The sequence below is a fragment of the Dromiciops gliroides genome, chromosome 4 (assembly GCF_019393635.1).
Source record: "Dromiciops gliroides isolate mDroGli1 chromosome 4, mDroGli1.pri, whole genome shotgun sequence".
NCBI lineage: Eukaryota > Metazoa > Chordata > Mammalia > Microbiotheria > Microbiotheriidae > Dromiciops > Dromiciops gliroides.
This window is the reverse complement of record NC_057864.1, coordinates 57513239-57530289: the sequence shown is the minus strand read 5'-3', so window position 1 is coordinate 57530289 and position 17051 is coordinate 57513239. Positions and strand designations below refer to the sequence as shown.

The 17051-nt window shown below is 39.7% G+C and overlaps 1 protein-coding gene across 2 annotated transcripts in view; it reads left to right on the top strand.

Annotated features, from left to right (window-relative positions):
* FAM78B (family with sequence similarity 78 member B) overlaps window positions 1-17051 on the top strand; it is a 145655-nt gene that overhangs the window by 113081 nt on the left and 15523 nt on the right. The window contains exon 2 of one of the 2 annotated variants that reach the window (XR_006352797.1): window positions 9461-10386. Coding sequence is in view for 1 of the 2 variants with exons in the window: in XM_043964311.1 (XP_043820246.1) it covers window positions 9461-9983 (523 nt within the window). In the remaining variant the exon portion in view is untranslated. Of the gene's footprint in view, window positions 1-9460; window positions 12139-17051 lie in introns of those variants that run through there. The other variant, XM_043964311.1, reaches the window with a different exon arrangement.

The window sequence follows — 17051 nt, the reverse complement described above, 5'->3', positions numbered from 1 at the left end:
TCACTTCTTGCTCCTCTTCCTCACCTCCCAACCCAGCTTCCCAAACCCCTTTTGATTTTCCAAATCCCATCTTCCCTGAGCACTTCCCTCTCTCACCCTGACTGTCCTCTCAAGAGTATCTAGTAGCCACTCATATTCCACTTTATTCTTCAAATACAGTGGAATCATTGGATAATGGTTTCAAAGCTGTAAGGAACCATGGAGGCCATCTAACTCAACCCCCTCATTACTCAAATGAGGAAACTGAAGCCCAAAAAGGTTGTGATTTGCCCAAGGTCTCATAGATACCAAATGTCAGAAATAGAATTCAAATCTGGGTCCTCTGATTCCAAATTCAGCAACCTTTCCACTGGCAGTTTGTTATGTTGTTTTAGTTGTGTCTGACTCTTTGTGATCCCATTTGGGATTTTCTTGGCAAAGATCCTGAAGTGGTTTGCTATTTCCTTCTCCAGATCATTTTACAGATGAAGAACTGAGGTAAATATGGTTAAGTGACTTGCCCAGGGTCACAGACAGAGCTAGTAAGTAAATCAGTCAGGTCTTCCTGACTCCAGACCCTGTGCTCTATTCACTGTGCCCCTGAGCTGCCCCTCCCAGTCTGTTAAATCCCAGCCAAAGTATAAGTACTTACAGGTACCTACCATCCCTCCTAACCCTACTTACCCCCTTCCAAGCAGGCATTGGGATAGTCACCAGCCTAGTTGATTTCAGATAGATTTCATGAGGAAACTGTAGATTTTTCCCTAGTCTTTGGGGAATGAGACAAGGGTCAAGTTGATGATTAGCCAGAGTTCCTTTGCCATGAAGTTTACCTGGTACATTCAGCATCCCTACAGTAACCCCTCTGTGACAGTTACCAAGATGCCACATTTAATTATCCACCAGTCAACTGTCAGATAAAGATAACAGATCAGTCATGCTGAAATAATTTCATCCCACAAGTCCCCAGCTTCCCAAGAGCTCTTGGGGCTCTAAGCCTCACTTCCCTCCCCCAGTTTCCACAAAAAAAAGCTCATTCACCAGTTCTGCATTTCCCTTTACAGTTTCTGCAACCACAAGGTTGAAGTTCTAGTATGTCAGCTTCTCAGATCTTTTAGGAAGGGATTAGAAGATGGAAGATCCCAAGCAGTGGGAGAGACCAGTTCATACTATTCATATAAACAAAAGTTTGATCTCAACAACAACGACTTGGAACACTTTAGCCTTCTCTGATCTGTGTTAACCTTTCAGAACAGTCTTGAGGAAATCAGCTCCCTCCAAATGACACTGGTCATTGTGTTACTTCCTCCATACACAATGTCCATTCTTGTCTTCCTTGACCTTTCCATAGCTTTTGACCTATTAATTGCCCAACTCCCCAAGATTGTCTCTCCCCCATTGTTTCCATCTGGTGCCTCTCTCTTGATTCTCCTCTTCCCTATATGCCTCTCCTTTTCTATCTCCTTTGCTAATTCATCATCCAGTCCTGTCCCCTGAGCATGGGTAGTCCTCAAGGTTTTATCCTGGGCCCTCTGCTCTTCTCTTTCCCTTGGTGAACTCATCAGTTTCCAGGTGTTTAGTTATCATCTCTAAAGTCTCAGAGGCATTGCAAACACAGTCTGTCCAAAACTGAATTCATTTTGTGTCTTCCCCATTTTCCCTCTCTGCACCAGATTTGTAAGTTCATAATAGTGGTTCTCTCTCCCTTCATTCCCTTCCACTCCCTTACTCTCCCTCTCTTAAGCTTTCTCTCTTTCCACCTCTCTCCACACCCCTATATCTAGTCAATTACCAAGTCCTATGAATTGTAGATACACACTTATCACATCTAATCCCTTTTCTCCACACATGGATACCCCACTAGTTCAGATCCTTTTTATCTCTTGCATGGATTATCACAATAGCATTCCAACTAGTCCCCTTGATTTTAGTTTCTTCCCTCTCAGTGCCATCCTTCACAGCCCAAATTACCTTCCTAAGACATGAGGCTGATTATGTCATTCTCCATATCAAAAATCTTCACTGGCTCTTTCTTCTGGGATAAAATTATGATCTTGTCAGACTGATTGTTAAGTCCTTCTACAATCTAGCCCCAACCTACCTCCCCAAGTTAATGGTAAATAATGTAGCATAATTTCTCTTCACACAAAGTACATTCTAGACAAATCCTATTCCCTAAGCTCAATATTCAGTCTTGCGTTTCTGCATTTGTACAAGCCGCCTCCATTCTGTGCCTGGAATAACACTCTCTCCTCTTCTGCTAATTTCAACATCATTCTCTTCCTTCAAAGATCAGCTCTAGCTCTGCCTCTGCTGTGAAGCCCTCCCTGATTCCATCAGGTATTAACAATCTCTTCCTCATCAAATTACTTTGTTTTCACTTATCTTGGCATACGTAAGCATCTTGTGGGCCATAACTCTTATCATTTTGTCTCTGTATCCCAAGTTCTTGTATATACTAACAACTACTTAACAAATGTTACCCATATTTCTAAGTCAACCTCCTGTATCCTTCCCCAGCTATTCCTCCATATAGAATCTTCCCTTCTCTGAATTCTTATAAGCAAATCTGTAAGTACCTCTCAGGTTATCACAGAACTTTAGATTGTCTTGTGCTATTTGACTGTTCTCTATGAGTATCCACAACGATGTTGTAAGCTATAGGAGTCTAGGACTGTATCTTCCATTTCTTTTGCATACCCCATAAGGATTCAATGCCACATAAAGACTTGGAGAAGTAAGGCAGGAAGAAAGGGAAGGGGAGAAAGGAAAAGAAAGAGAAGAAAAGAAAATAACAGGGTAATAAAGCACTTTGTCATTTTGTATACTATAAAAAGAGCCATACACTGAAGTATGAGGAAAGCTAATAGGTAAATAAGATTGACTTCAGTTTGTTTCCAAATAAGCATACGCCAACTTATATACTTCCAGTTGAGTCCTGCAACATGGTTAATTTGGAAGACCATACATTTATCCCCATACCATTGCCTTTGTTCAAAATGCTTGCAGAACTCCTGTTTTAAAATTACCTCAAGGGGGGCAGCTAGGTGGTACAGTGGATAGACCACCAGTCCTGGAGTCAGGAAGACATGGGTTCAAATCCAGCCTCAGACACTTGACTCTTACTAGCTGTGTGACCTTGGGCAAGTCACTTAACCCTCATTGCCCGACCAAATAAATAAATAAATACTAAAATTACCTCAAGAACCTGTTCACAAGCCAACCAAGAAAATGAGTCCCATGACACAAACAGAATCGCAGAATCTCAGAGCTGGAAGATATCCAAGAGGTTTTCTTGTTCAACTCATACTCAATGAAGAGCCCTTAGTATAGCACATTCAACAAGTGGTCATCCAAGCTTTCCTTTAAATCATGCCATTAGGAGAACCTTCACTATCTCTTAAGGCAGCCTATTCTATTCTACTTTTGGAGAACTCTAACAGTTAGGAAGCTTTTCATATTCTCAAGCATAAATTGCTCCATTTCCAACTTCCACCCACTGATCCTCATTTTGTCCTTTGGGGTCAACAAAGGGTGTGTTGGAGCCAGCTCAGCAGCTCAGCCAGTGGGCTGATTATTAAATTTTCAGCATGAGTTTACACCTCAAAAATCAGTAAATTCTACAAATTGGGGCTTGATTTATTGTTTTATCAACTGTGGACACTTAGGAAAGTGATGGAGAAAATGTTACTTGTGCAGATTAAATTTAAAAATGTGTCTTGCATACCTTTTTTGGAGATTGGTTATTAAACATTTACCAGAACACCTCTAGACCAAACAGAACAAGTCTTCTCCTTCTTCCACAGATCAAGATTTCAACTACTTGAAGATAACTACCATATTCCCCATCATGATGCTCCCTCCCTCCCTTGCCCCCAATAGATTAGGTGCCCCCAGGGCCTTCAACTGATCAATCAGTCAATGTATTTAGTGTCTACTATATGCCAGGCACTGTGCTAAGTTCTGGGGATACAAAAAAAGGCAAAAGATAGTCCCTGCCCTCAAGTAACAATTATACACCAATTTTATAGCCCCATCCAAAGTGGAAATAAAGTTAATCTTGTACACTGGGCTTTTGATGCAAAATGATAAAGTTTATTAGACTCTATTCACAAGCAACATATGATACTCTTATCATGAGTTTGAGGCCCAACATCATTCTCATATTCCTAAATATGGTACCCAGAACTAAACATACACCAGATGTTGTCTGACCAGGGCAGAGTACAGTGGGACTAATACTTCCTTTGTTCTATATAGTATACCTTTCGTTTAATGGTAAAATTATATTTGCTTTGTTCGCTGCGTGTATATGTATATGTGTGTGTATGTGTATGTGTGTATACACACAAACATATATGCGTGTATATATGTGTATGTATACACACATAAATGTATGTACATATGTGTGTGCGCACACACACACGTGTGTGTGTATATACACGCATATATATATATATGGTTGTTGTTGTCCAATTCTCTGAGACCCCATTTGGGATTTTCTTGGAAAAGATACTGGAGTGGTTTGTTATTTCCTTCTTTAGCTCATTTTACTGATAAGGAAACTGAGGCAAACAGAGTTAAGGGACTTTCCCAGGGTCACATAACTAGTAAGTGTCAGGCTGAATTTGAACTCATGTTCTCCTAACTCCAAGGCCACCACTCTATGCACTGTGCCAACTAGCTGCCATATGTGTGTGTACATATATGTATATACATTCAGACACACATACATATATACATATGTGTATATATGCCAAAGAAAGCATATTTGATTCATATTAAGTTTGTAGTCCATTACTCCTCCTAAACTTTATGAAATACAAGTTGCTGTCTAATCATGTTTCCCTTCATCTGCTACTTGTGAAATTTGCTTACTAAATCCAAACATAAATTTTTATAACCACCCTATTAATTTTCTTTTTATTGGATTTCATTTCGCTACATTAACTCGTCAAGATCTTTTTGAATACAAACTCTGAAATCCAGTGCTTTAGCAATCCTGTGTAGTTTTGTGCCATCTGCAGATTTGATAAAGTCCTTGGCTGTGACTTAATTCAAGTCATTGATAAAAAAATGTTCAACAATGCAAACCCAAATACAGATCCTGGGAGCCATTCACTGGAGAGTTCCTTCCAAGTTGATGTGGAACCAAAATCAATTGGCAAAATAAATTTCAAAAGCAAATTCATTGCCAAGCTTCAAAAGTATAAGTTGTACGTAACTCAAAAATGCAGATCATATTTCATAACAATAACTTTCAGATACAAATGGATAATAACTACAATTTCATAAGGAATTACAAACATTTTATACACAATCAGCCTACCCATTTAGGCAAACTGCTCTTTTTCATGACAAATTAATGAAAGAATTTAAAAAAAAACTGGAGCAAACTATTTTCAGACAATGAAAAAAGGGGTCAGATTTTCCTTTTTGTAATTTTTTAAAAGGAAGAATCAATAAAAGAGTCTTGCGGGCAAACTGTGCATATAAATGTAGGCAGCAAAATGACATTGACAATTATTTGGATGTGAAATTTTAAAATGTATCAATATATCATTCATTTTAAAAATAAACAGGAATACATCTTAATGATATATAATATACAATAAATGACTTGAAATTATATCCTTAAGAGTTTATATCTCTGCATAGATTCTTTGAGTAAAACCATACACCTCCTTCTGAATCTGAATTTTACTGTCATCTAACCCATATCTCTTCATCCTTTCTATGAGAATAATAAGAGATACAGTATCAAATGTCTTGCTGAAGTACAAAAAACCCTTTATCTCCAGCTTTATAATCACATTCAAAATGAAAATAAGGTTAGTCTGGTGCACTAGGCTTTTGATGCAAAATGGTAATGTTTGTTATACTCACTTTATCCACCAGACCTACTTTCAATTAGGTTTTTAGTGTTTCCAAAAATCAAACCCTTATTCCAAGGATGACGACTTGAGCACATTTCATAATGATAACAATAACTAACATTTATGGAGCACATTAAGGTCTATAAAGGACTTTGGAAATATTACCTCATTTGATCCTCACAACAACTCCAGGATGTATGGGGGCGGGGGGTTGATTTTTAAAAAACATTTTCCAGATGAGGAAACTGAAAAAAAGCAGAGATTGAGTGGCTTGCCCAGTATCACACAGTAAATAGGGGTCTGGGGCCAGATTTGTGCTGAGGGCTTCCTGACTCCAGGTACAGCCTGACCTTGTACCACTTTGCTTCCTAATAATCTCCCATAGGCTCTGGAAGCAGTTTCACAAGAGGAGATCCAAACCCTTGTTGAATAGGTATGAGACCACTCTGAAGGGCATAATTTGGATGTGGAAGTTCAGCCATGATTATGAAAAAAGACTCTTCATTGCCACTGCCATTTGTTATACTTTTGGGGGGGGGTGGCAATGAGGGTTAAGTGGCTTGCCCAAGGTCACACAGCTAGTAAGGAAAAGTGTTTGAGGCTGGATTTGAACTCAGGTCCTCCTGAATCCAGGGCTGGTGCTTTATCCACTGTATCACCTCACTGACCTCTGTTATACCTTTTATATGATGACAGCCTGTATTTGCATAATATTTTAAAGCTTCTTAAATGCTTTTCTCACAAAGATCCTGTGCAGTAGAGGTAGTGCAGGGATTGATATGTTCACTTTACACATAAGGAAAATGAAGTTCAGAGGGGTTAATTATCCTCCCCCTTGGTCACACAGCAAGTAAATTAAATGTCAGCACTGTCATTTCAAGCCAAATCTCTTGACTGCAAATCCTAAACTCTATTACCCCATGTAGCTTCTCTTTCCCCATAGATTTCTCTTATACCAATGTGATTCTGGTGATCAATCACCATTATTTGTTGTATATTGTTTAAGGCCATATGCTTATTTGTTATACATTTATATTATCATCTGTATCTTTATTATTTTCTTCCTTATCATTTTTGGGGGTCAGGGCAATGAGGGTTAAGTGACTTGCTCAGGGTCACACAGCTAGTAAGTGTCAAGTGTCTGGGGCCAGATTTGAACTCAGGTCCTCCTGAATCCAGGGCCGGTACTTTATCCACTGTGCCACCTAGCTGCCCCCTCCTTATCATTTATATTAAGGAAATCTGAGGCACAAGGAGATAAAGCTACTTGCCCAAAATCCTTGACTAGTCCAAAGCTCTCACCATTTGGTTTTAGTATAGGAAAATAGGAGATAACCCTACAAGCATAAAATTCTATATCCACCATGATAGAATGTAATTCAATTCAATAAACTTTTTTTTTTCAAAAATACTCTGTGCAAGGCACTGAATACCAGGTTCTAGTGAGTTCTTTAGTCCTTCTAGGGACAAATCTGTCAGAGAAATCAAAAAGACCAGATCTGTCAAATTGAGTCCAATAGTACACAAATCCAAAAGAGTTTCCCAGGAGCCAAACTATGATCTAGGGGGCAGCAGGTGATTCCTAATGAGACGAATGGGTTTTTCTGCAAAGTTGTGCTATCCAAACCCAGAAAAATCCAAATGCCCCTGAGGTCTAATTTCCATAGCCCAAATGAAAATGTGTCAAAGTAATTTTGTGGCTAGGTGGCTGAGGAATTGAACCATTTTCCTCTACTTGAGCCAAAAAAGCCTGGTCTTTCTGTCCATTTTTGTCATCCCACGAAACAAAGACTGGTTGGATCTATGACCAACCTCTGATCTATGTACAATTAGATTCTACTCAAACAAGAACTTCTATCTTTTATTTCATTTTGTTTTTTGGCAAGAGGGCAATAGTGTTGTCTGGAAACTGCCCAATGACACTTACTTGAAATAATGTTTTAAGTAAAGTATATGACTAAGTCTACAAATGAGGTCACTTTGTACTTATACGGTGCCATTGCCAACAGTGATGCACTATGGTGACATATAGTTATTACAGGAAGAAATCAGAATGAGAGGGAAAAAATATATGTTGCCATAGCCTCAGTTTGTCCCCATGTCATCCAATATTCACCATTGTGCAGGAAAGTAGTTTAGGAGGTGTCAAAGATTCCCGGCCTCAGATACTTGACATTTACTAGCTGAGTGACCCTGGGCAAGTCATTTCACCCCCATTGCCCCCCCCAAAAAGTGAATCAGACCATATCAAGCCTTATCTCTCTGACAAGAGTTGAATGGAGAATCATCTTTAGTGGTGGTGGTGGTTTTCTTGATTATAGTAGATGTTAATAGCCCTAGAGATGGAGAAAGAAAGTATGAAGTAGTCAAGGTTTGCTTCCCAAATCACCTATGGCTGGCCTTACCAGTCAAATCTATCTCTCTGTAGCTGGCCCCAAAGGCCAGAAGGTCATCCTGATAGCCATAAGCAGCCTCTTTTACATCTCCTCTTCTATCACCTCATGACAAATAAACAAAGAGAAAACTATGAAAAAGTATGTGGCCTGAAATTATGGCATATACTTCTTTTTCCCTGAACGGGGAGTGGACACAGGGCTGGGGAGTGTAGGACAGGGAAGCTATATCACCTCCAGGAGACACTTTTCACATCATGAAAGGCCAGAGGGAAGGAAAACACAAAAGGACAAGCATTCAAAACTAAGCAAATAGATACCAGGGATAGATTGGAAGGCGAATTGGGGAACAGTAGGGCAACTAAGCAGTGCAGTGAAGAAAGTACTGGGACTCAAGTGAGAAAGACCTGAGTTCAAATATGGCCTCAGACATGTACTAGCTGTGCAACCCTGGGCAAGTCACTTAAGTTGGTTTGCCTCAGTTTCCTCATATGTAAAATGAACTGGAGAAAGAAATGGCAAACCTTTAATATATCTTTGCCAAGAAATCCCTAAATAGGCTTATAAAGAGTCAGACACAACTGAAAACAACTGAACTGGGGGAACAGTATCTTGGAGGGTGTCTATTTGAAGTGCTTCTCAGTAGTTGCTGAAAGGTGAGAATTGCCTCCTCATCCTAGCTGTTCTTTAGTTTTCTTTTGGATAACTGGTAGCTAGTTGGAACTTATTCGATTTGAACAATCCTATTTCATGGGTAGTTATTCTACTGTAACCCCTACTATATTACTATAATCCTCAATATTCCTTCATTCTTACAGACTGACCTTATAAACCCCAGATAGGGTAACATCTTCCTTTTTCTTTCACTCAATGGTTCCTTTCATGTACTAATCAAGGAGCTGATCTCAAACCATTGGGTGCCGTTCCACTGTCACTATGAATTGGTATATGTGTAGGTTTCACAGCTGCAAGTTAGTGATGCCCACTTCTGTGTATCACCTGCTCCCAATTGGGAATGCCATTATTGAAAGGTATGGGGGTTTTCATTTGACTCTGCAATAGAACAGTGTAAAATTTTTAACCAATCCTTTCTTCTGCGAGATCTTCTATGCTGCTCTGTGGGGTCATGGTAATAAGACAGGGGCACTTCTCTACCCTTTGTAGAATTAATCCAGCCTCTTCTTCTCTTGTACATCTCTTCTGCTTTCCTAGGTCAAGCTGGGAACTGCCGGATTTGAGGGAAGGGAGAGTAAAAGCCATCAGTGACTCAGATGGGGTGAGCTATCCATGGTATGGGAATACTACCGAAACTGTGACCTTAGTCGGCCCCACCAACAAGATCTCCAGGTTCTCAGTCAGTATGAATGACAATTTCTACCCCAGTGTGACATGGGCTGTCCCTGTAAGTGATAGTAATGTTCCACTGCTGACGAGGATCAAGAGGGACCAAAGCTTTACCACCTGGCTAGTGGCCATGAACACAACCACAAAAGAGAAGATTATCCTACAGACCATCAAGTGGAGGATGAGAGTGGACATTGAGGTGGATCCCCTACAGCTTCTAGGGCACCGAGCCCGGCTGGTGGGCAGGACTCAGCAGGAACAGCCTAAGATCCTGAATCGAATGGAACCCATTCCCCCCAATGCACTAGTGAAGCCCAATGCCAATGATGCCCAAGTCCTCATGTGGAGACCCAAGCGAGGACAGCCTCTGGTTGTGATACCTCCTAAATAGAATATGATTGTGTGTCTGGTACACACAGCCAAGGAGTGTAATGATGCTGTCAGGGCATAGTGTGAACAAAACTGATATTCTGAGCCAAAGCAGACCTCTCGGGTTTGCCTGCCTTTGCAGCCACTAGTAAAAAATGGGGTTGCTCTTCAGGCAGAGGAATCATATTCCCTGGGAAGGTCCCTCCTTATTGAGGAAAGGAAATCACTGATCTTATGGACTTCCTGTGATGCATCCTGTGGGTAGCCATACTTCAGGGCTGATTAAGGAGGCTTCCTTTACCTGAACAACTGAACTTAATCCTTTGCAGTGAGACACAAGGAATGAAAACACAATTAATCAGTGCCTGTGGCAAATGCTGCTTCCCAACCATTAGAAGTGGAAATGGAAAACATCCATACCAGGTGTTTGTAAGACATACAGTCCTGATGACTGATAAGAGGGTGTTGTGAAATGGGGTTGAAAGTTGGGTGGTAGTGGGGTGGGGAAAAGGGACAAAAAGGGGGAGGAATCATTACCATATTTATACCTATGCATTTTAATTGATAATCACATGGTCAACATGTTCATTGGAATGAAAGGATTGTTTACAAAGGGGGCAAGTGGTGTGTTGTGGGAATGTGTTCTAAACTGTGATGGAGCCCAATCTGCATAGAACTGTCCTAGGTGCTGAAGCAAAGTACAATGTGAACCACGAATGGTTTCATCTACCTTCCTCTTTCCAGTAATTATTTAGAGTAATTTTAAGTCTAGTATTTTGCATGCATAGTTCCTGTATTCTACAGTAGCTATGATGTTTGGAGCCCTCCCCACATTGCCAGTGAAATCCAAATTATGATTTCCTTTATGACTTATCTACTCCTTCCACACTACCAGTCCTAACTTTGCAAAAAGAAAATCATTTTAAGTGAATGGTGGAGCCACAAATCCACTTAAGGATTCAAAAGCATTTCAACAAACTTGAATAGTATTTCCTTTCTATCTGTTTAGCATTTGAATGGCTGGCACTTCCTATGGGATGCATATATCAGAATGAAGTAATAAAACTACACGCAAGTTCTGCAAATATAAATGTACCATATGTGCATATGTAGTATATATACTATATATTCATATATGTACATATATGTATGCCCCATTTCATAACAACTTCAAGTAACATTTTCAAATGAATGGGTGTTTGTGAAAAATGACATCACAGGTTACCTATGGAGCTTTAAAGAAAATTGTCTGCAACCATAGATGCAATCAAAGCATTTTAGAACTGGGAAGAAAAAAACTTTTCAGAGATTACTTGGTCTCTTAATTTTGAAATCTTGTATTCCAGGAATCAGATAATTTTAAATGCTAGGTCATTTATTCTTAAACCACATCAATATGAAATATACTATTGTCTAAAGTGGTTCCATCCTCCACTGTCAGAAAACTTCGTGTATTTCAAGACCTCCTAATTTATTTTTCTTCACACCAACTAGAAATTTAGCCACAAAGGAAGCAAACCATGGTATTGGTGATATCTAGTAGACTCTTCATTCAAAACATTTAATGAATTTTCATCTTAAAATCTTCACAGTGCCCTGTGCACTGGCCCTTCTGAGCTCCATATTTTGGAATGAAGAATCTAGGATACAGAAGGGTTCTAACAAGTTTGTAGATTGATAAGACTCCAAAGATCTATTCATTGATACTAACCACCATCATTATATTGAAAGATCTGCTGGCACTTAGTTTGATGAATCTGATACTTATGTTAAAAATGATTACTGATTTTATTTTTTCCTGTAGAACAATTATTATTGTCATGAAAGGGTTAAGTAATTTTCCCCAAATGAGTGAGGGCTGGACTTTAAATTAGTGATTTGTACCCTTGTCCCCTAACCACCAGGTACTGTCTAATATAGATTAGCTATTGACAGTAAGCAGGTCTCTTTATATCTAACACACTAATGACCCACCAGTGAATCTCAGAAGACCTGGAAACATTCCCATTTAGGAATAATTTAGTTGCTGCATTTTTCCTCCCACTTTCCCATCCCTTTCTTCCTTGTTTGTGGTGGGTGGTTTGCCCAAAGAGGGAAATCTTCATAGTTGGAGAATGGATTTGTTCAGTCCTCACTCTGATATCAAAATTACCAGTCTGCAGCAACACTAATTGAGTAGAAGCAGTATGATGTAAAGGAGAGAGCACTGGGTGGAGTCAAAAGACAGAGGTTCTAGTCCCAGTTCTGCCATTGACTTACTAAGTGGCAATCACTTTGTCTTGTTGGTTTTCAAATTCTTCCCCTAGCAAATGGGGAGATTGGATTGATTAGATAAAACTATAATCTCTCCATTTCTAGCATTCCATAATTCCTATCATGGTATATTAGGAAAAAAACCCCTAGATTTAAATTAAAAGAACCTGGGTTAGAATCTTGACTGCTAATTACCAGCTATGTGACTTTGGGCAAGTCAATTAACTTCCTTGGGCCTCAGTTTCTTCATTTGTAAAACTAGAGGAGTCAAACTAAATTATCTCCAAGGTTCCTTCCATCTCTAAAAATATGATCCTATGATTCAAAAGCCACCATCATGGGGGTTCTGATGTCAGTCCTAAAGTCAGACCAACTCACCAAAGATGTTTTTCCATCCTGAATATACTGAGGAGTGTCTACTCTACAAGGTTTAAGAGCATCAAACTTTAAGGAAATCAGATAAACAGATATGAACTTTGGAAAAACAAGAGATGAATGTGGATGATTTGCATTACAAAAGGATTCTTTGCTTTATTGCAAGACACCACAGGGTTCTTTTCCACAACAATTTCCCCTCGTATATTTAAAAATGGATTTAATTTATGCAAATTCTCTTTATCCTTTTTCAGGAATTCATCTATTAAATGTAAAACAAGGGAGAGCACATTGTGAACCTGAGCATTTTTCTTAACCTTACACTTTTCAAAGTCCTGAAACAAATCTTCCAAAGTAAAGGAATGTTAGTCTGACTTCATAGAGCTGTAAGAGCTGAGAACACTTGGAGGTCATTCAATTCATGTCCCTCATTTTCTAGGTGAAGAAACTAGGTCCCAGAGAGATTAAACACTTTAAAAAAGACCCAACATCATGCCACTAGCTAGTTAGTGGCAAATCCAGGAAAAGAAATCAGATCTTCCTATACCCACCCCAGTCCTATTTCTACTATCTTACACTGTCCCTTACAGCAAATCTGATAGATTCTGGGAGATATGGAGATAATGAAATGAAGATAAAGGTACTTAGACAACTTAAGCTTCCAGTACAGAAAGATATTGGTTATCATCATCATCAAGGATATATTTGTGGATTATAGAGGAGGAGATAGAGGGCTGTATGTGAAGTCAGAAAGCCTTGGGTTCAAATCCTACATCTAACACTTATTAGTTTTGTGACCCTGAGCAAATAACATAGACTCTCTGAATCTCAGTTTCCTCATCTGTAAAATGTTGGACCAGATGACCTCCAACTTTAAATCTATCATCTCTAAAAATATTGAAGTCAGATAAACAAAAGTTTTAAAGTTAGCAATTTTTTATTAGGAAGTAATTCTTTGCCCTTCTGGGTACCCTGGCTCATTAACTCCCTGCAAGTCAAGATTACAGCCATGAAAGGGTACTTAAAGGAAAGAAGCAACTACCTTGAAGTATTAATAGCTAGCATTTATATAGAGCTGCAAGGCTTGAAAAATGCTTTACAAATATTTTCTTATTTGATCCACCCAACAATCATGGGAGTAGGTGCTATCTTTAGACTCATTTTACAGATGAGGAAACTGAGGTAGACAGAGATTATGTGACTTGTCCAGGGTCACACAGCTAGTATCTGAGACCAGATGTGAGGTCAGATCTTCCTGACCCCAGGTCTGGAATCCTATTCAATTTCACTATCTAGTTGTCTCAAAGTACTTTGGGGCTTAAAAAGCACCTTCCTTGCAACACCCCTGTGAAAGAGGTAGTATTCTCCTCCCCACCTTACACATAAGGACATTGATGCCCAGAGAGATTAAGTCATCTGCACATGATCCCACAGCTAGTAAATGGCATATCTGGGATTCAAACCCAATTCAAATTTGGTTTGCTACCAGGATTCCATTCAGACTTTCTTCCCCCTGAGTATGGCTGAGCCCCAACACCAGGCACTGTCAGTTTGGAGTTACAGATTTAGAGGCATGGTGGATTGCAGTGGGAAATTCTTGGCACCATGGCAGAATTCATTTTCCAAGTAAATTGAGCATAAGGCTCTTTTGCCTTCTGGCTCTAGCTGTATTATCAGCCAGATCATGTTAGAAAAGCTTATTGCCCTATTGCACAGAGTCATAGAGCTGGAGAGACCTTAACCCTCCCCTCTCTCCCATTTAATAGATGAGAAAACTGAGCAACAGAGGCTACAAGTGCTTGTGATCACACCTAGTTAGTGGTAGAACTAGGATCATTTCTGGTATCACTCTAGAGAGTCCTGTGTCTACAGAGCGATATTAACTGAACTTTCCTACCTTCGCCTGTCCCCATATCTTGGACAAACTTGTTTCTGTTTATAATTATCAGTCTTCAATCCTTCACCCACAAAATGATTAGTATCAGATCTGGAGATGAGTTGAATCATTCTTTTTATTTAAAAAAAAGACAGTATCACTATTAAGTCCCTCCAACTTGTGTTTTGAGATGTACTCTTCACTTAGACTTTTTGCTGCATGGAGGGCAACAAGGTGATGCAGTGGATAGAGTACTGTGCCTGGAGTCAGGAAGAGTCTTCTTTGTGAGTTCAAAAATCTGGCCTCATACACTTACTAGTTATGTGACCCTGGGAAAGTCATTTCACCCAGTTTGCCTCAGTTTCCTCATCTGTAGAATGAGGTAGAGAAGGAAAATGGCAAATCATTCCAGTGTCTCTGCCAAGAAAACTGCAAATGGGGTTATGAAGAGTCAGACATGGCTGAAAAGTCCAACCTTGCTGCAGGGATTTAGATTCGTGTCATACTTTTCTTATAAAGGGGGCAGCTAGGTAGTGCAGTGCATTGGCCCTGGATTCAGGAGGACCTGAGTTCAAATCCAGCTCCAGACATTTGACACTTACTAGCTGTGTGACCCTGGGCAAGTCACTTAACCCCAATTGCCTCACCAAAAAAATAAATAAATAAATAAATAAAATAAATAAAGGACTAAAACTAGCTAGGCTAGGTGGCCTCTTGTTTTAGTATTCCATTATTTTGTAACTTTGGTTCCTAGTGGGTCAGTTAGCTATGGATAGTGGCAATAACAATGGACCCCAAACCAAATCCTGGCTTTGTCATTTGCCAGTTATATGTCCAAAGCACTTGGCTTTTCTGAACTTTGTTTTCTTCATCAATAAAAGGGAAGTGATAGGACATGCATCAAGGCCCTCACTGGGCTGTCATAAGAAGAGAATTTTGCAAACCTTAGAGTACTCTAGAGATATGAGCTGTGATTATTTATCCGTTGCTCAGATTTTCCCTCAGTCCTTTCAAAAATCATCTTTTTAAAAGCACCTCCTACTATGCCAAATCCCAAGCCAGCACTGGAGGTGACCTTTTAATGGATCAGCACTGTGATGTAAATAAGAAGTAGCTGAGGACAAAGAATAACCCTTCAGAACATCAAGTTTTTCTTTCATATTTGGCTATGGATAGAGCATGGGAATAAGTTGGAGAAAAAGGAGGAAGTGAGAATGAGGCGAGAACAGAAGCTATTCTGGTGTCAATGAAAGTACAATGATTTGGAGTTAGACCCCTTGAATTCAAATCCTCCCTCTGCTATTCACCAGCAGTGTGACTTTTGCCAAATTCCTTCTTTTTTCTAAGCCTCAGTTTCTTCCTCTGTAAAATAATAGTACTTGACTAGATTACCTCGAACACCCTTTCTGACTTTAAACCCTAAAATTCTGCCTCTGCTATTATGGTTTGCTCAACCTTTCAATGTCTTAAATGGATATATGAAAATAAAAAAGGTTACGAGGTAACCGTATCTTAGTAAAGATACCACTTCCATATATAAGGACTTTGTGACCCCTAAAAGCTAAAATACAGGTAAAACAAGGCAAAATACTGGATTTTCCTCTTACTACCCATGTGATCATAGGTAAGACACTCCCCTTCTTTGAGACTCAGTTTCCTTAACTATAACAAGGGAGGTGGGAGATTAGGATATATATGATGTCAGATAGTCTTTCCAGTTCTAATAGCCTCTAACTCTATATAATGGGCTAAATAGCTGGCTAATATCCTATGAATCTTTAGGCAGTCAGGATATAATAAAACATGGGAATCAAATCTCCTAGTCATTAAACATCACAAGGCCCCCAAAAATAGAGGGGGGAGAGAGAGGGGAAATTACTCCTAAAGCAGAAATTGCCCATGGCTGAGCAAAAGCTCTGCTCCCAAGGAACTCCCAATTCAGCTGAGAGCAGGCCCAGTCAGCCTGGGAGGGAGTAAGGAATGAGAGATAATGCCTTTCTTGGGTTCAGTTGGCATATAGAGCATCCCTGTGAGAGCTGAGGGGACAATTACATATCAACCAAGAGGGCTCCCAACTGGGATCCAAACAAAGATGTAAACATATGCACACATTCACCCTTCAAGCTGAAAAGAAAATTAATCAAAACCTGATGAACGGCTGAACTCTATAATTAAGCCCAAACGATCCTTACATAGAAAAGAAGCTGAGTGAGCAAGCTTGGTGCAAGGCAGTTATTTTTATTCCAAGGTCTCATTGTCATTAATGCCTTTTGAGTCCTTGGGCACATCTGGTTCCAGTCTCCTTGGCAGAAGAACATCTACCCATCGGGGACCTTCAGTGAGTCTTGAGGGTCTGGGTGACATATTTGGCCATGGAGAAGGATAGCTCACAAGATTCTTCCTCACTCAAGGTCTTGAAGCAAAGGCTGAACGACATCTTGTCCAGTGTATTGTGGTAGGAATTGTTTCTCAAGTATGGGATAAAATAGATGGTGGCTGCAGTTTTCAAATTCTGTGATTTCATATTACTGAGATCATAGATAATGGCCAAGCCCAAAGCAACTTGCCCATTCTCTGCAGCCTGAA